Source organism: Lynx rufus, unplaced genomic scaffold, assembly GCF_022079265.1.
Source record: "Lynx rufus isolate CCGP_SWC_20201006 ecotype Redwood Valley unplaced genomic scaffold, mLynRuf1.p SCAF_6, whole genome shotgun sequence".
Classification (NCBI taxonomy): Eukaryota; Metazoa; Chordata; class Mammalia; order Carnivora; family Felidae; genus Lynx; species Lynx rufus.
This window is the reverse complement of record NW_025814878.1, coordinates 101,861,588-101,881,205: the sequence shown is the minus strand read 5'-3', so window position 1 is coordinate 101,881,205 and position 19,618 is coordinate 101,861,588. Positions and strand designations below refer to the sequence as shown.

At 38.6% G+C, this 19,618-nt stretch overlaps 1 protein-coding gene across 1 annotated transcript in view; it reads right to left on the bottom strand.

The window, feature by feature from the left end:
- LOC124529276 (24-hydroxycholesterol 7-alpha-hydroxylase) overlaps window positions 1–19,618 on the bottom strand; it is a 93,644-nt gene that overhangs the window by 30,204 nt on the left and 43,822 nt on the right. Inside the window, exon 8 of the mRNA XM_047103104.1 lies at window positions 3,371–3,504. Coding sequence (XP_046959060.1) covers window positions 3,371–3,504 — 134 coding nt within the window. The remainder of the gene's footprint in view (window positions 1–3,370; window positions 3,505–19,618) is intronic.

The window sequence follows — 19,618 nt, the reverse complement described above, 5'->3', positions numbered from 1 at the left end:
GTGCCAATATTGCAGCCTGACCCGCAATTAAGTCAGCTGCATGACGAAAAACAAATACATTTGTAACAACACCTTATGGTAAAATAAAAATACAAGGAAGGAAGAAATAGACTGAGTCATCTTCAAGGGTCCCAAAATGAGAAGCAAACCGAAACAAGCAAAAAACTGACATTTGTCCAGTGGAAAGCTTCCGCTCGAAGGGAAAAAATAGGGCACAGAAGACAGATTTCAGGTGGTGGTACAGTAAAAAATAAAGGAAAAATAAGAGGATAATTAGTGTGGCAAGAGAATAGTAAGGACAAATAATATCTATTTGAAAAAAGAAGGGTTGAGGTATAAGTATAATCAAGTTAAAAAAAAGTAAATAAACAGCATGATGGGGGACGAGGGATGGGGAAATGGGTGATGGGCACTGAGGAGGGCACCTGTTGGGATGAGCACTGGGTGTTGTATGTAAGTGATGAATCACGGAATCTACCCCCAAAACCAAGAACACACTATATACACTGTATGTTAGCTAACTTGACAATAAATTATATATATTAAAAAAAAGGGGCGCCTGGGTGGCGCAGTCGGTTGAGCGTCCGACTTCAGCCAGGTCACGATCTCGCGGTCCGTGAGTTCGAGCCCCGCTCGGGCTCTGGGCTGATGGCTCAGAGCCTGGAGCCTGTTTCCAATTCTGTGTCTCCCTCTCTCTCTGCCCCTCCCCCGTTCATGCTCTGTCTCTCTCTGTCCCAAAAATAAATAAACGTTGAAAAAAAAAATTAAAAAAAAAAAAAAAAGAATGCTGAAGGTCAGGATAGCAGAAGCTAAAAAGAATACAATTTCAAAAGTGCACCATGTTGATCGGAAACTGGCATGTGCCTAAAGGTCTTTGGTTTGGGTCTGTCTGCCAGAAAATGTATTTATGTAATAGTTTAAACTTTTTCATTATAAAATTATCATGTGATGACCTCACATACTGAGCTAATGAAATAGCACAAGCTGGGTGTTAAGTTTGAGAAGGAGGGTATGGAGCAGTCATATATGAGGCAGGCAGAACAATGGTCAAGGAAGTCTGAGACAGAACGTGTTGAAGTCACATAAACCACACTGAAAGTTACAGAGAAGATAGTACAAAAGTAACCGGAAGAATATATCTTATTCTTCCATAGATATGATATAGATAGATATATAGATATGAAGATTCTTGTGGTTTTTTCTCCCTGTTTTAGTGAAAGGCATAGTTAGTAAAGAACTATGGAAACTAAAGAACTAAATGGGAACTTAAAAGGAGAGAGGTTTCAGGGTAAAAGGCCTGAAAAATGAGATCAGAAAGAGGAAATGCGAGAAAAAGAAAGCATTAAGTAAGAAGAAGAAAGAGAGAAAGGAGAGAGAGTGGAAGAGAGAGGAAAGAAGTAAAGAAAGGAATCTGAGTGCTTATGAAAAGAGGGCAGGACAAGCATAAAACATCTTTTAAGAGATTATCATGATATAGAAACCAGACAAAACAGTATGAAAGAAAGAAAGAAAGAAAGAAAGAAAGAAAGAAAGAAAGAGAAAGAAAGAGAAAGAAAGTAAGGTAAGAAAGCAGAAAACAAAACTATAGATCGCTATCTCTTAGGAACTTCCAGGCAAAAAATCCTCAACAAAATATTAGTGAAACAAATTTAACAATGTATAAAAAGAATTAGACAACATGATCAAATTGACATTTATTCCAGAATGTCATGCCTAGCATGACATGTCTTTCATGTCTATGAAAGGCTGGTTCAACATTCAAAAATCCATAAATGTAATCCATCACAGCAATAGGTTAAAGAAGAAAAAGCATATGATTATATCTACTGATGCAGGAAAAGCACTGGACAAACTCCAACACCCATTCATGATTAAAATTCTCAGTAAATTAGAAATAGAAGGACATTTCCTCAACTTGATAAGAAGCATCTACCAAAAACACACCAAAAATCGAGCTTAATGGTGGAAGATTTTCCCCTTAATGCTTTCCCCTTAAGGCAAGAATATCTGTTGTCACTACTGTTATTCAACACAGTGCTGGAAGTCAGAGCCAGGGCAATAAGGCAAGAAAAAGAAATAAAAGAAATAAAATATCTACATAAAAATTCCCAAGGAATCTATAAAAACACTTGTAGGACCAAAAAGCACATTGAGTTTTGCAAAGTTGTAAGTACAAGGTGAATACACAAAAATCAACTGCGTTTCTACAAACAAGTAATGCACAATTGAGAACCAAAATTTTTTTAAATGCCACTTACAAAAGCTCCAAAATAACTGAAATATGTAGGTATAAATCTCACAAAGCATGTATGGCATCTGTATACTTAAAATAACAATCAAAATACCTACTGGCAGACAAATAACTTCTGTATTTCAGCTAATTATCTGTTAGCCAGAATATAAATAAGGTTTAACAAAAGTTCAATATAAACTATAGTACTATTCAGAGTAATAAACACATTCCTCTACTCAATTGCACCAAGTTGTTTGATTATATCTCCTCAAAGCATATCTTTTTATACTGATATTTTAAAGTAACTAATAGATTATTTAAAAGCATAAACAGTTAAAATCCCACTAAAACTAAATGCTGTAATGTATGTAAGACCAGTTAAATAAACTATGTCTCCTTTGGGTGTAGCTGCAACTTTTATAAAATTTTGATTTTTTTTTTTTTTGGTCTCTTTTGTCTTCCACTACTAAAAACTGTATCAAACTGTATTATTAAAAAGGTAACAAGAGTTGAGAGCTGAGTAAATGTGATCTATCTGGATAATGCAGGCCCTGTCAAGTCATTCTGAAAAAAAAAAAAAAATTTGTTCTGCCTGACTGATTTGCCAAATACGGAATTAAAAGTCAGCCACACGAACATAGCTGCCATGGAGCACTTGCAAATTTTCTCCTACTTTGCTCATAGGAAGGACCTCTCTCCCTCACTCAGCTGCTGACTGCTGATATCAGTTGCTATCATCCACAGCTTTCCCGCTGTTTCCCTGGCGTTATCTGTAGTCTGAAACTACCTTCCAGTTACCCAAAGGAACTTTCCTCATACCCTCAATTCCTGAACCCATTGCTCAAGATTACTTGCCCATTGGTTCAGCAGACTATCTAATCCACCTGCTTGACCTAAATAGGATCATATTAATTCTGATGTGGAATCACATAACCAAAATGATCATTGAAGAGTTATGTTTTAGCTAAAAAAGTTGCCAACAGATAAATATTCACATTAATAAAAATGGTACGGCACAACTCTCATCCGTAACCTGTTTCCTTAACGGAACTTGAGGAATTATCTAATGACATATGGCAAAATATGTACCTTTTTTCCTTCAAAGGTTGACTATTTTAAAACCAAACCAAAGCTCACCAAAATTTGAACAGGCTTCATCACTTTTCTAGTAATGATACCAGGGGCTCTTAAACGAAGGGTTTCCAAAATACACCATCTGATCAGTGGGAGTTTCTTCAAGTCATCCTCAGATACTTTTATCTTATCTTTACCTGTAGAGAGAATTTCAAAATTTGTTTAAAAGACCGACCTAAAGAGGCCAGAGAGTGATTTCACGGGAGCTTATTAATACAGGTTAGACACTGCCTTGGACAACAAGTGTTAGCATTGCTATTACTTTTTGCATACCATGTTTAGTAACACATTGCCTCTTTTTATCATTTTCCTTCTACCAAGAGCCAGTGCAGCCTAAAAAATTAAACCGTTGTCGATTCTTTCAAGGTGATGGACCGGGATCCAACCTTGGGCTTCATCTTCGTATGGCTGTCAAATGATTAAGATGGTACCCGTCGGAAAGGTGTTCCATTTTCACTCCTTTCTTTCTTTCTTGTCTAAATATTCCTTCCACTTAAGGAAACAGCAATAGAAGATTGGCTTCAAAAGCATAAAGTAAAAGATCGGAGAAGCCACCTGGCTTGCTATTTCTGCCTCTTCCCTGCTGATTCATTTTTGGTTTTGCTTTTGATTTTTCAATCATACATTTCAGAAGGTCCAAAAAGAACATGAGGAAAGGGACAATGAGGAACATGCATTACATCTGGAATGATGAGCTCTCCCTCTAAACATAGGTGCACCAAACATTCCTAATGTAATGTGCATACCTTAGTTTATGTTTAGATTGAAGGTATCTGAAAAAGGATTGGGATCAATCTTTCCATGACCCAAAATATAGCTGGGCCCTTTCAGTCCACTTAGACATTTTAATTAGTGGTATTTCAAATAAAATGTTTGCATTCTGAAAATTACTTGAAACAACCCAGCTTTCAATTTGTTTTGACAGTATTGGTTAATAAAAGTAAAAAAACACTGTCAGTTTGATTAAGCCAAGTTGCACATTTGCTTCCCAACTGTAGTGGCAATGCATGGATAAGAGTCTCCAGCCGTGTCTTAGATTCTCGACGAATCTGGTTCTAAAGTAAACCCATTCTGCAGGACAGTTATAGGTGGGTGCTACCTGGGAAATCTGACCTGTCAGTACATCTGTAATTCCTTAGTCAGAAGCAAATCTGAAACCAGGCTTTCTAAGCTATAGTTCTACTAATACCCATAGGGACATCTATACATTCCATTCAACTTGACAGATTCTTGAGCACCAAGTAAGGGCCAGGAGTTGAGTTAGGCTCTACTAGGGTACAATAATTAAGACATTCTTGTGGGGCACCTGGGTGGCTCAGTCAGTTAAGCGTCTGACTTCGGCTCAGGTCATGATCTCACGGTTCATGAGTTCAAGTCCCTCATATGGCTCTGTACTGACAGCTCAGAGCCTGGAGCCTGGTTCGGATTCTATGTCTCCCTCTCTGCTCTCTCCCCACTCGTACTCTGTCTCTCTCTCAAAGATAAATAAACATTTAAAAGAGTTTTTTTTTTTTTTTTTAAAAAGACATTCTTGCAATGCATTTAGTCTACTAGGAGGTAAAAGATAAGCCTATAGTTAACTGGTACACCATGCAAGTAAGGAAACTGTTCTGTGATGTGTAAAATATTCTGGTATTTTATTCTAATATAAAAGCAGGGAGGTTCAGGGGCACCTGGGTGGCTCAGTCAGATGAGCGACCGACTTCAGCTCAGGTCATGATCTCACAGTTCGTGAGCTTGAGCCCTGTGTCGGGCTCTGTGCTGACAGCTCGGAGCTTGGAGCCTGCTTCGGATTCTGTGTCTCCCTCTCTCTCTGCCCCCCCGCCACTCATGCTCTGTCTCTCTCTGTCTCAGAAATAAATAAACATTTAAAAAAAAATCAGGGAGGTGCATGTCTAACTAAAAGAAAAGCAAAATATTTTGAGTATCTTTGTCTACAACTATGATTATAATGAGTTCCTTGCAAAGAGTAGACTTTAGTAAATAACTGCTGAATTAACAAAGGTCCAACTTCAACATGGGGAGATGGATGAATGAACAGTCCAGGCAAAGGAAAGAGGAAAAGCAAAAGGAAGACTGTACAAAGCACGGGTATGTTCGGAAAATGGCAGTGGGTGTAATGGGTCCGGAAGGTGGTATAAATGTGATGGAACAGTGAGAAATCTCCTGAGGCCATTACAGATGATCCATGACACCATTCTAGAAAATGTGAAGACTCGAGAATCTGGGGGCTTCCTCTCTTGGGCCAAGAAAGGATGAATCTTCCAACAATGAAATAGTGATACACAGCACTGTTCTTTACCAAGACCTTCTGCTCATTTGCTCAGACCTAAGTAACCTAATATTTAAAAAGAGACCAGTGACCTTAGGGGCCATTTGTTTAACCTTCACGGACATTGTCCCACAAAACTTTTGCTTTTGCTTTTCCATAACAGGGATGGGAAAATAATAGGTATGCCTTCTGCATCTTCACAACCTAAATATCACAGTTTTTCCAAATTGTGTTCTATGAAGCATTTGCAAGATGTCCAAAGTTCAAAGCAGAAAAAACGTTTTATGGCCCACCAAATTAACAGGAAATGTTAGCATTCTCTTGGTGATTCACTGAACACATCAGCATATTACAGGTTTTGAGAAATCCCACAGGAGAAACAGCTATTTACGCTAACATTCCCAAACTTTTAAAAACTCCCATTATCTACACCAGCATCATCAATAGCTATTTAACCAGGACACAAAAGATAAGTAGCTATATACTGGCTATGGATACTCTCTGAGATAATCCTTCAACAAACAAACAAACCCTGGTTTTCATTTGTTTCAGCATTACCAGCACATATCAAATGTCTCAGCATGCATGTGGCCAAATCTTCTACAAGTAGTTACTGGGAACCAAAGGAATTATTATCATCAGAAAACTATCTTGATATGCCATGGAACAAAAATTTTACTTCTTCTTACTTTCCCTGAACTATCCCTGGAGTTTCTAAGCTAATTCAGAAAAAAAGTTAATTTAGAGAATCCACGGTCAGAATCAGAAATTTTTTATTTGAAAAAAAAAAATGGCTGAGATCATTGCCTATGCAAGAGCTATCACTACTAAATCAAGTGAGCAAATATTTATTTGGCATTTAGTGGAGAGCAAAGTGCTAACTAAGCACTGCAGGGGAAACAAGAAATTGAAGGTTTAAAGATACTACACTTAAAAAGACAACAAATTCTAGGGGCGCCTGGGTGGCGCAGTCGGTTAAGCGTCCGACTTCAGCCAGGTCACGATCTCGCGGTCCGTGAGTTCAAGCCCCGCGTCGGGCTCTGGGCTGATGGCTCAGAGCCTGGAACCTGTTTCCGATTCTGTGTCTCCCTCTCTCTCTGCCCCTCCCCCGTTCATGCTCTGTCTCTCTCTGTCCCAAAAATAAATAAACATTGAAAAAAAAAAATTAAAAAAAAAAAAAAAGACAACAAATTCTAAAACTGAAAAAAGGAAGGGTAAGTGCTTTGCCCAGACAGTGTTGAAATGAGGAATTCTGAGGTTCTAACTGATGAGTTTATAAATAGCACACAAACTTAGCATGGTGTCTAACATGAGGTAAGCGTTCAATATAAGGTGGTATTTATTATTGTTACATTATTAGTGAAAATTTAGTAATAACTCTTTAGAAACCACACCTTCCTGATGGATTTTGCTCCGTAGCTAGTAAAGTGATTCTTTTCCCTGACACCTTAGTTGGGAGATTACAGTTTGAAAGCATATCCAATACTAATTGGACACCAGGTCTGAGGAATTCTTCCAACCATTCACCCAACAGATATTTACTGAGAACCTCTTAGCAGTGTCCAAGTGCTGAGGATGAACATAAACGGAAGAACCTTGGCTCTCAAGGTACATAGTCTGATAGAAAAGGCATAGAACTAAAAGTAATTAACATGTGGTAAGTGTTACCACATCAAAATGTGCAATGTGCTATGAGGCACAGTGGTGACAGTGACCACAATGGGGTGGGTGGGGAGGGGCAGGTGTGAAGGGATTGTCAGAGAGGCTCCTCAGAAGAAGTAAAATCAGAACAAAGGATTAGATACACCAAAGAAAAGGCATGTTCACATAACAGGAATCCAGCTGGCTGGAACAGAGTTCAGTGTAGGAAGTGACAAGATCAGGGGTCCTCATTGCAGTCCCAGACTGCCCACACCAGCTGAAGCCAGAGCTAATGAGAGGTGGCTCCTTTATCCAACCTCTGAATGTGCCCCAGAAGAGTCCAGGTTTCGGTTCTGGGCCTTCCTCTCTTCCCTAACTAGATTCTTTTTCTGTGGTTTCAAACAAATACTTTTCTATAAAATATCATCAGTGGGCTGGTGAATTTTATCATCTGCCTTTGATCACCTTCCTGAGCTCCATCTTATTTTTATCCAACTGGCTTCTTGATGGTACTGCTTGCACGTCTAAAAGGCATCTTGAGGGGCACCTGAGTGGCTCAGTCAGTGGAGCGTCCAACTCTTGGTTTTGGTCTAGGCCATGATCTCACAGTTTGTGAGTTCAAGCCCTGCATCGGGCTCTGCACCAACAATGTAGAGCCTGCTTGGGATTCTGTCTCCCTCTCTCTCTCTGCCCCTCCCCTGCTCGCTGTCTATCTCTCTCTCTCAAAAATAAATAAGTAAACATTAAAAAAAAGAATTAACTGAAAACTTGGTATAAGCTAGACCAGTGGTTCTCAAACATTAAGCATGCCTCAGCATCACCTGGGGGCTTGTTAGAACACAGATCACAAGGCCCTACCCTCCAAGTTTCTGATTCAGTAAGTCTGAAATAGGGCCCAAGCATCTGCATTTCTGGTAAATTCTCAGGTGCTATTGATGCCTGCTGGCCCAGCAAACATACTCTAAGAACCACTGTGCTGGACTGAAAGAAGTAGAAGACATTCTTGAATGTTATTAAATAATCTGGGTTTCAAACAGTTTCTATCACCAGTTTTAAAATTATCTCTTTAAGACAATGGAGGGAAACATACTAAGTGGGAAAAAATAAGATTTAAATCAGAAGTTCTGAGCAGACACACAGCTGACCCTTGAACAATGCAGGGGTTAGGGGTGCTGACTATCCCCCCACAAACTCCAGTCAAAAATCCACCTATAACTTTTGACTTGCCAACAATTTAACTACTAATAGCCTAGTATTGACCAGAAGCCTTAATAGTAACATAAACAATTAATAGCACACATTTTATGTTATATATAATATACTGTATTCTTAGAATAAAGTAAACTAGAGAAAAGAGAATGCTAGTAAGAAAAGCATAAGGAAGCAAGAATACATTTACAATATTGTACTATATATATGATACCGTAAATTTATATCATCTGTTTATGAAATGAATCATCTGTCAGTATCTATGTCAATATTGTCTCATATATTTATTCAAAAACTTCATGTATAGTTCAGGCCAGTGTTGTTCAAGGGTCAACTGTATCAACACCAAAGTCACTCGTTTTTATTCACATGAAAGTACAAGACAGCAAAGGGGTTTTATTTCTTACTATGAACCCTAAAACGAAATAACTCCGACTGAAGTTTTAATTGGCCAGGATTTCAGAACTGGCTTAAAATTATATCATTTTTACAGCTACAAAGGTGCCGTCTTCATCAGAATCAGACTGCCAAAGTGCCTTCTGGATATCATTGACTTAAGCTTACTTGTAGCCATATATTTGGGTCCTACTCTTCTCTCTTATATAAGGCCATAGTCAAGGACATGGGTTGGCAAACTATGGCCAGTAGGCTAAATCCAGCTTACCATCTGTTTTTGCAAATAAAGTTTTATTGGAACACAGCAAAACTCGTTTGTTATTTATTGCCTAGGGATGTTTTCACATTACAACGGCAGAGTTGAACAGTGGTGACAGAGACCTTCTGTTCCAGAAAGCCTAAAACAATTTACTCTATGGTATTATACAGAAAAAGCTTGCTAATTCCTGACTAAGAAGCATCAAGGGAACAAGCTGCTTGTTTGCTCCTCACTGTACCTCCTATTGCTCAGAAGTCTAGATTTTATTCCAGCATTGGAATTTTACAAGTACCATAAATTCTGTGTGACCTTTATTACACAGATCGTTTATATAACCAAGTCAAGTGGACAATGGCTAGCACAGCATCTGAATAATCCTGTAATATGTGTCTATATGCATGGAAAATATAATCTCTTAGGAAAAGAATGGTTATTGTTTAAAAGATACTGTCGTATAATAGTCTCCAAATCACATTCATCAACAGAGGGCACATGGACACAATAATGTTAAGGAAACCAATTTTCTGGTACTTCCATATTTATTTTCTTCTAAAATGGGTCTGTCTAAGAAAAAACTGTGGCTCAGTTCTCTTTCCCTATCTCCTAACACAATCAACTTTTCCTCACTTTGTAAAAGTTTGCCTCTCGGTCATCTTGATATTCACACTGGCACATTTTCCCTGCAGTATAAAAATCTCTTGAGTGCCAAACAAAAGGGCAAGTACAGAACACGTTGTACCTAAAGAAGGAGCCCTTGAAAGCAAAGTAAAGCAGACACAGAAAAGAAATATTAAAAGCAGACAGGCCTTCCTTCTTTTTTTAAATGTTTATTTTTGAGAGAGAGAGGGAGAAACAGAGTGTGAGCAGGGGGAGGGCAGAGAGAGAGGGAGACAGAATCCGAAGCAGGCTCCAGGCTCTGAGCTGTCAGCACAGAGCCCGACGTGGGGCTCGAACTCACAGACCGCAAGATCACGACCTGAGCCGAAGTTGGACGCTTAACCGACTGAGCCACTCAAGCGCCCAAAGACAGGTCTTATCTCATCCATTTCTCCACTAGCCCTTGCACACAAACCAGATAGCTGTTTCCATGTTTTTCCATGTGTCTATCTTAAAATTAGAATTCAAAAGTGAGGGGAGCATCAGAGCAGCACACATATGACACATTTATTTGAATTGAATTGAAAAAAATAGGACAGATCTTTCCCATTAGAAAATAAGCTGGATTGGCTGATGAGTTTGATAATAAGAACTGGCTTTGACAATTAGGTTATAAGGCAGCCATTTTCCATCACTGAATGAACTAAATCTAGAACTTTTGATATTTAAATATTTTAAACAGACTAAAATCATGCAGGCAATATACCAGGAGTAGTGTCCTTTGAAATTACTGAAGTGCAGGATAATAAATTTTACACATCAAATTAAAAATAAGGGGATCCAAAATTCTTTTAAAGTGTATTTGAGGAAAGAAAGGAAGGAAGATGGGAAGGAAGGGAGGAAGGGAGGAAGAAGGGTGGGAGGAGGAAAAAAGAAGAGAAGAAAGAAAACGAAGAAAGGAGGAAAGAAAACTAAATCGCTGACGAATGGCATGCATTAAAAGATGAAGCCCTGAGGGACAAAGCCTGAATGTCCTTGGTCAAACAAAGGGAGAGTCTGTGGCTCTGCACAGGAAGAAGGGACTGGAATTGCTGGAGTCTTCAAGGTAAGTAAGACAAGGCTGGAGATCTGAGAGAACAGAAGGGACCCAGCTACCTGGCAGGTGGCTGATTACCTGATAGGAAGCCCAGGCAAATTCTTCAGGGTAATGGCAGATAAGACTTGTAAGAACAGAAGAATATTCAACTTTATGTCAAGTATTCAATTTCAAGTTGTTTCTGGCTGCAACATCATTTTCTCTTTCCTTGTTCCATATTTTTAATGTTTTGCAAAGTTTGCTAAGAAATAACCTTAAGTGTACACTCAAGGAAATAAAGATCTGGGCGATGTCCAGTGAGGCAATGCAATACCAAAAAGAGGCAAAACATGCAGAAGGGAAGACAGAATGTAAATTGAGAAATCAGCAAATGCAAGAACGATGAGTCAAGAGAAAACTACAAGATATACAAGCTTCCACCTCTGCCATCTCCCTCATTCCTCCCTCCAAGGATTCCTAGAACACCGGGATGGGGTTCCAACCAATTCCACTTTTATCTTGAAAACCAAGATGGCCCCTGGCAAATGGATGTTACAAATAAATTCGCAGTGACCTACAATTCAGATTTTAAATCTTCTTTAAAAAAAAAAATGTTTTCTCTTTAAAAGTCTATTTAGAGAATCTACATTGGACAAACAATCCCTCTTTTTCTTTTTTCTTTTTGTATTTTACATTACTGCAGCTACAGGATACAGAAAAATATTTTTTCTACTTAATTGAGGATAGATGACTACCAAGGACGAGGGTTTGTATTTAAAATCAGATTTGCATGACTCCAAAGTGACCCACCTATAATAAGACAGGCATAATTCTGGCCTAAAATGTTTGGATTCAAGGAAGAGTGAAGTTTTCTGAGCTCCTTTAAAATAAAAATAATAAGGGGAGCCTGGGTGGCTCAGTTGGGTAAGTGTCTGACTCACGATTTCAGCTAAGGTCACGATCTCACAGTTCGTGAGTTCGAACCCCACGCTGAGCTCTGTGCTAACAGTGGGGAGACCATGCTTGGGATTCTCTCTCCCTCGCTCTCTGCCCCTCCCCCACTCATGCGTGTGTGCCTATGTGCACATTCTCTCTCTCAAATAAACTTAAAAAAAATTTTTTTAAATCAAATAAAACAATGCATAAATAAAAACCTTTAAATTAAGTAACCTTATTAAACTAAGTGAACTGTAAACCGCAAAATTAGGGTGCCTGGGTGGCTCGGTCAGTTGAACATTCCTACTACTCCTGATCTCAGCTCAGGTCATGATCTCATGGTTTGTGGCATCTAGCCCTGCCTTGGGCTCCATGTTGACAGCAAAGAGCTTGCTTGGGATTCTCTCTCTCCCTCTCTCTCTGCCCCCACCCCCGCTCATGCTCTGTCTTTCGGTCTCAAAAATAAGTAAATATTAAAAAAAATTTTAAACATTAAAAAAGATAAAGCATACAAATGTTTTGTATTATATCACACAGAAACAAAAGTTTGTTTTGAGTTCAAAATACTTAAAATCTAATGTGATATATAAGCTGTTGAAAGAACTTTCGAGGCCCAAGATGGAGCCACTTCTGCTCAGCGGGCTACATCAGTGACTTAGATAACTTTCACATTCCTATAAATGCTCCACTTGATCAGAAAAACAGTATACCGTCTGCCAATCCCCAAATGCCAAGCCAGGTCTGAACTCTGTACTTACTATTTCCTTGTTTCTTTTCACCCTAGAGAAGGATGACTGTGTGGCCCTAACCAATATTTTCTATTTGTCTCTTCCTTGTTCTTTATTCTTTATCCTATAAAACCTTCCTGCCTTCCAGCCCATTTTGCAGTTCTCCAAAAGGAGACTGTCCATTTCGTGAGGTGTTAAATAAGGTTTGTTTTTATGACTGATATTGTCTTCTTTAATAACTTTTTAAACAAAAATGTATGAGAAATGTAGAGTACTCTCGGAAAATAGATATTTTGATTACATATCTTTAGTTTCTCAAATCCCAGTGTGATGCTCGACAAACAAGGTAGTATTCTGGGACTAGACAAAGGAAAAGAAAAGGAAATATGCTAAGTTTTCAAACAACATCTTTAGGTTAAAGACTTTTCTTATTATAACTCTCAGAAATGGCTCTGTACCCATACTCTGCATATTTCAATGCACATCTGTGGTTTGTTCTTCCAGCATTTTGACTCTAAAAATAGAAGACTCCACTGGAAGAATGCCAAGGTAATTATCAAAAGAGCTAGAGCCTAATGGGGACTGGGACCAGTACAGAAGACAACCAGGGAAGTTATGGGCGATTTGGGGTAAAATTCAGAAACCATCTGTTTAAGTTCTTGGCATACATGCAATAAAGGTCAAACCACATCTTAGGCCATTTGAAACCAAATAACAGAAAGGATGATTTTGCATTCAGAAACGGTAAACCATTTCTAAAATATATATGGTTTGGGGATTCCATAGGCACAATGGCAAGCATGTTATTGCACAGTGAATCATATCTGTTTAAGTATGTGTCATAGATTAGAATTCCATTACTTTAGCCATTAATTCACTCAAGATAAATTTGCTTCATATTTGTTCTACGCCAGGCCAAGCCTAGAGGCTGTTAAAGAGATAGGAAGAGAATAATACTAATTACTGATCATCTAATGTCACAAATACTTTGGACCACTTCATTTATCCCTCATAACTACCTGCCAGCTATCAAGCCTCAGAGATAACGTGTCCCCGGAGACAACCTTGGACGTGTCAGAGCTGTCTTCAAACCGATACCCACCCAGAAAGCCCTTGCCCTGGCTTACCTTGACCCACTGCTTCCCCTAGAGGAGAAAGAGAAGGAAGGAATGAGAAAGACACAGTCACTAGTCTCCCTAAAGGATTTTGGACACAAGGACACAAAGTAATATGTGTATATAAATGACTATGATATTAGCTTCCCAAGAGAGGACTTAGGTGGCAAGGGTGTTCGTCCCCTCTTTCCTATGGCTGGAGTTTCAGCTAAGCCTGGAGGGATGAGTCGGACTCACCCAGGCAGAAAGAAAAGCAACTTAAATTCCAAAATTAATCATAAAACCATGATTTCTTGGGCTTATAAAAAGGAACATGACTCAAATAGAATCACGAAAGTAAGTTGTTCTTTGAGATGTGGTTCCTCTGTTCCTTAATATTTCAAGCCCCTTCTCCTTACTTAGACACACACGCAAGCATCCACGCACGTGCGCACGTGCACACACACCCCCAAACCAGTAAGTAAATAAGTACAGAAAATATAAACACCCTGCTTCTATAGCTCGGGAATAATATTACGTAAAGATTTAACTAACAACTTGGAGGAAATAATCCAGAAAAGGAGGGGAAGAGTAGGCATGTGCTAAGTCCTTCAGACCTTCTGAGCCATAATTCTGAGGAGTCTGATTCAGACAGTGGGACTGCAAAATGGGGTTGAAGACTGAGGGGGTTCCATGCTTCTCCACAATGAAAAGCAGGTGTATCTACTGACCAGGGACATATGGAAAGATGACGAAGAGCAAAGCAAACATAAACTTCCACAGCAATTTAAAGAGTGCATCGCTACTCATTCCACCACTTCTTTCCATACTTTTGAAAGCATGGATTCTTAGTTCTGTTTGCTTTTCTATGCTGGGAGATCCTTTACAAATGTTGTCTTTTCATATTCATAGAGCAGCTTGTTTAAAATATTTGGAGCTAAGGTGTGTGCAAAAGGTCACAGTACACATGAAGAAGGGTGGGGCTGGGATAAAAATACATGAGGTCTAGGCTGCAAAATAAAGAAACTGATCTCATAACCTTGAGCAATGATTCCCACCAAAATTTGATCAAGAAATTTGCTTCCCAAACTTCATCATAATTTGCTTAAAAACAAAAAATTAAGTAATAAAAGCTAGCGTTTACTTTAGACTTATTTAGGGAAATTATACAACAGCTTTGAAAAAAATACAGCATTTCTAAAACTTCTACTCAAAAATAATAAAGCAATGACATCAATTACTGATAAAAAAAAATAAGGGTAGGAAATGAGTTTTCTCAACCAGGGACTTCTAGATAAGCTCCTGAAAAAAAAAAAATCAGTTTTTAGAAAACAGAGACAAAGCTAAAGAGAACTAATCAATAATTTACAATATTCCAAAGTGGAGAAAAACTATCTTACATCCATGCCTTCACTTCAGCAATTTTAAAAACATCAATAGGATAAACAGTGTTCAAAAACTCAATTTTTAAAAATTATACCTCTAATTTATTCCAGAAATATTTTCTAATATTTACAAAATTGCTGTTTTCTTCCCAAGAGAAACATATTCACTGGGGAAAGTTTGTACATCTCAAATAGAGAGAGTAAGAGTGGATAAAATGTCCTGAAATAGTTACTATTATTCATAACAGGTTTTATATGTCAGATGACCGTATAACAATTATCAGTGGTAAGAATGTGCTAGTACAGATTTCTGGAAATTTTTAGTGAGATGAAGATTTCTTTGTTGGCCTGTCTCCCAATGGGGAAAGCAATCCCTTTCTACACTTATCCTTTTAAACTTAAAAGGAAGTATTGTGAAACTGAGCTTTCATTATTGGAAGGGAAAGTTAATTTTCAGTTTTGGATAAAGATTCCAATGACTTTTCCCTTCTCCAAATATGTACCTTCCTCTATTCCTGAGGACTGAGAGACAGTGAGAGAGAGAAAGGCCTAGAACAGGAGTAGACCAGAACTGAGAAACAAAGAGTATCAAGGACAGAAAGAAGAAATGAAAGAATTAATGAGTAAAGAAGGTTGCAGAGTAAAGTTGTTTAAGCAAGCTGCAAATTATGAGGTACTTCATTATTCTGCACAGTAAGACCCAGCTTTTCCCGAATGTGGCGGATTATGTTTGGGGCTGGACCTTCTCAGGTAGTATGAGCCACAAGACTGGGCGCCACTGGTATCAGTGGGCACAGAGCACACCACAGCCAAATGTCTTTATACAGGAAAAAAATTAAGTCTAAATGAATTTCTAGAGCAGATGTGAAAAGAATAAAGGAGATTCAAAAGAGTATGTTGAGAAAGGGAAAGGCTGTTTTACTTTTCAGAAGGGAGAGGGTGATGGAGAGAGGTCACTAGGCAGGGGGACCTGGGGGATAAATCAGGGGTTCCCCTGTGTCAGAGAGCTGAGCTGTTTAAGAATCCATCTCACCATGGATGACACTCTTCTGGTCTCTAGTCCTTCCCCCTCCCCTTTTCCTTTCCTATCTTCTTGTCTCTTTCTCCTCCCTCTTGGAGAAGGATCAGATCCTTATCCATGCAGTAGGGGGTGACTCTGGATTTATGGCCTCTGAAGATATAGAATGGGAGCTTATTGGGCACCTAAAATAATTAGGAAGTAAATATGATTTTCCACACACACACACACACGCACGCACACGAAGCAAAAAGATCAGAAAAAGATAATGAGTTAATTAAAGAAAGAGTAGAAGAGATCCCTGGAACTGAGTTATATCCTGTTGCCTCATTCAGGTATCTCACAGAAGCCCCTGGAATATGAGGAACAGGCTGAGAGAAGGAGGTCCACTCAGGGAAGCTCCTGAGGCAAGAAAATATATGCAAAAGATAAGATATCTGGACCCTTTTTGAAAATACAAAGCTTGTATTTCAAACATAACAAGCAACTATAACATATCAAGCAAACTATAAGCTTATTGTGTTGAAATCCTTCAAAAACATGATTTAAAAAGTAGGTATTCTGTGTTCTCTCTCCAATATTTCTTTAAAATTTTTTTTCAACGTTTTTTATTTATTTTTGGGACAGAGAGAGACAGAGAATGAATGGGGGAGGGGCAGAGAGAGAGGGAGACACAGAATCGGAAACAGGCTCCAGGCTCCGAGCCATCAGCCCAGAGCCTGACGCGGGGCTCGAACTCCCGGACCACGAGATCGTGACCTGGCTGAAGTCGGACGCTTAACCGACTGCGCCACCCAGGCGCCCCTCCAATATTTCTTTAATAAAGAAAAAAAGATATAGTCTTTGGGTCTTTTTTCCTTACAAAATATTAACTTCATGACTGTCCATGTACTTACACATGTGCCTTATTATACATGTTCTGTGAGACAAAACTTTGTGAGAAAAGATTGTAAATTGGCAGAAAATTCAAGAGTGAGGTGATGGTAGATGAAAGACTATGAAGTACATAGTAGCCTACAAAGTTAAGGGCTTTTAGTTCACTGCTGTTTTCTATAAATTCTTTATAGGTATAGTGTCTCCAAGGACTGCGGGTTTCTAGAATATTAATTCACTGCAAACGTTGATGGTTTAAAAACTTTTGCTTCAAGAATGTGAAAGAGAATTTTTAAAATGATCCTTTTCCTATATTTTTTTTAGTCTTGAAAGAAAAGATTGTGAATTTGCTTTTTTGTAGGCAAAAGGTAAACAAATAAGGGTTATGCCAATCGTATCCCAACTGTGTCCTCTTTTGCTATAGCAGCTTTATAAATAAGTTTTAAAATGAGGTAGGACAAAACTGGCCTTACTAGTTTATATTTCCAGTAGTTGTTATTTTTATTTACACTTGTTCTTCAAAACATATTTAAGTCATTTAGTTATCCCGCTCCAAATCCATTGGAATTCTCATTAAAATTGATTAAATATATATTAACTTGAAAAGGGTTGGCATTTTCATGATATTAAACCCTTCTGTCCAGGAACATGTATGCTTTTTTTTCTTTATTTAGGTTGTTTTGTTTAAAGTATATTTTTATAAAATGTTATTAATTCCTCTATATAGGTCATGTCCTACCCCAATTTCTTTATGCAAGACAAATGCCAGTTAAATGAACAGGAAGGACAGATATAAAATGAATAGGAAGGCTTAAAAAAAAAAGCAGTTTAAGGCACTGGCAGTGAATACAGATGAGAAAAGTGGATACAGATGGGAAAGCAAAAACGAAGCTGAGAGATTGTCCACAGATTCTGTGAATATGGGCACTAGGGGCTTCAGGGGTTGTTGCTGGAGGCTGGCAAACCATGGCTTCACTCACCCCTTCTAGCCACCAGCTTTTTCCAAACCCCTCAGTCATTTCAGACCTTCCAGGTCTTGTGACTTTTCTAGCGGTAGACATGACTTTTTGGCATCTGAAGGATCTAGGATAAAATTTTATTATCAAAGAGGCACATTCCTATCATTGGGAAAGTCAGTCTAATGCGCCCAGTCCTTGGACTCCAACTCAGCTGTGTAAGAATGGGCCTTGGGCCTGGATTACTCCTTACCAAGAATAAAGAGCCCACACAGCCTGTGCTGGTCTTATCACCTCGTGTGGGAGTATCCTTCTTTGTGGCAGGCACAGTGAAAGTTCCTTTGTCTCTACTTAAAGCATGTGCACCATCTGACATCTGGCCGCCCCCACTGTTTTATCTGTCTTCCAAGGGGAGAGGGCACCGGTTCCTTCCACTGAGGCACAAGAGGGGTAAGCTAGGGAAAGACCCACTGCTCGGTCTCCTCTGTATGTAAGTGGAGTGTGTTCCATCCAGTGCTTTACTGCTTTGTGTTTTTCCTAAAGACTCTGATACCAAGCTGCAGAAGCATTTAGAGTCCTCCTCTGGGATCAATGACCGGTGCACGGTACTCTGCTTGACGTCTATTGAAATATTATAAGCAATAATCTTTTGGAAGTAGCCTCTGCTCAGTGGCTTCAGTTCGACATTCATAACCATAGACTGGGTATGTTAAAAAGAGGCAGTGATGACAATGGATTGAGAAAGATACCAACGAATGAATGCAATGTTGCTTAGAACAGGTTATTATTAGTGAATGTGAGATCAGGAGTTGATAACTAAGGGACTGATGCTCCCCACCCTTTCTTCCATTACATGCACATATAAAAATATCCCAAATCCCATTCTATCATTTTGAGAAAAGCTTAAGGTCACTATACCAAGTCAACTATATAAGATTCTCCTCTGAAAAAAAAACAGTATTTTGTGTTATTTTCAGAAATATTTCTTTCATATATTGCAAAGAGGTTATCAGTTTCCCTACTTACTGGAATATAAAATGAAGCCTGCTTTATAACTACAGTATCTTTTTCAAGGAATAAAGGACATAGTCCAATGGATAATAAATAAAAGAGAGAGAGATTAAGTACACAAGACAACAGTAGGTAGATTATAAAATGTTAAATATATTTTGACCTAGAAATGCCCTTTATTTAAAAACTCTACATAATGACTATGAATTTTTAGATGGTGTTCTCTGGAGAGATGTCAACCCAATCTTAAGGCCTTTACCTCAGTGTTTGCTAAAGGGAAAGGAAGATCATCCAAATGCCTGAATAATTCTCTAATGGAACACATGGAAAAAAGAACTTTGTCAGAATGAAAAATGTAGAGGATAAGTAAAGCGGATGAACAGTGCCCACCAAGTGAGACATGAAACACTTAATAAAATGAGAAGCGCCTGAGTGGGACCTATCTCCAAGCTTGTAAATTTGAACAGGATATCAAATGATCTATAGCTATCTCCTTCAGCCTGTTGAAGCTAGGCAATAAAAGAGAGAGTGATTTCACACAAAACCTCCTGATTTAGAGTACCAGAAGATATGTAATCAGGTATTAGAAGCAGAAAATGTAGGAGGAAATGTATCCACCCGGGAAATCTATCATGGGCCAAAAATCTTATGTTCAAGTTTCACCCTGATCTTTACAGCTAAGTTAGTGGATTGGAAAGTAACAAGTTTTGAGTTCTCAAGTGACATCATCTTGGTCTTTAAGGTCAAGGGAAAAAGAGGGTAACAAAATTATATATTCAGAGTGGACTAGAACAGTTCTAG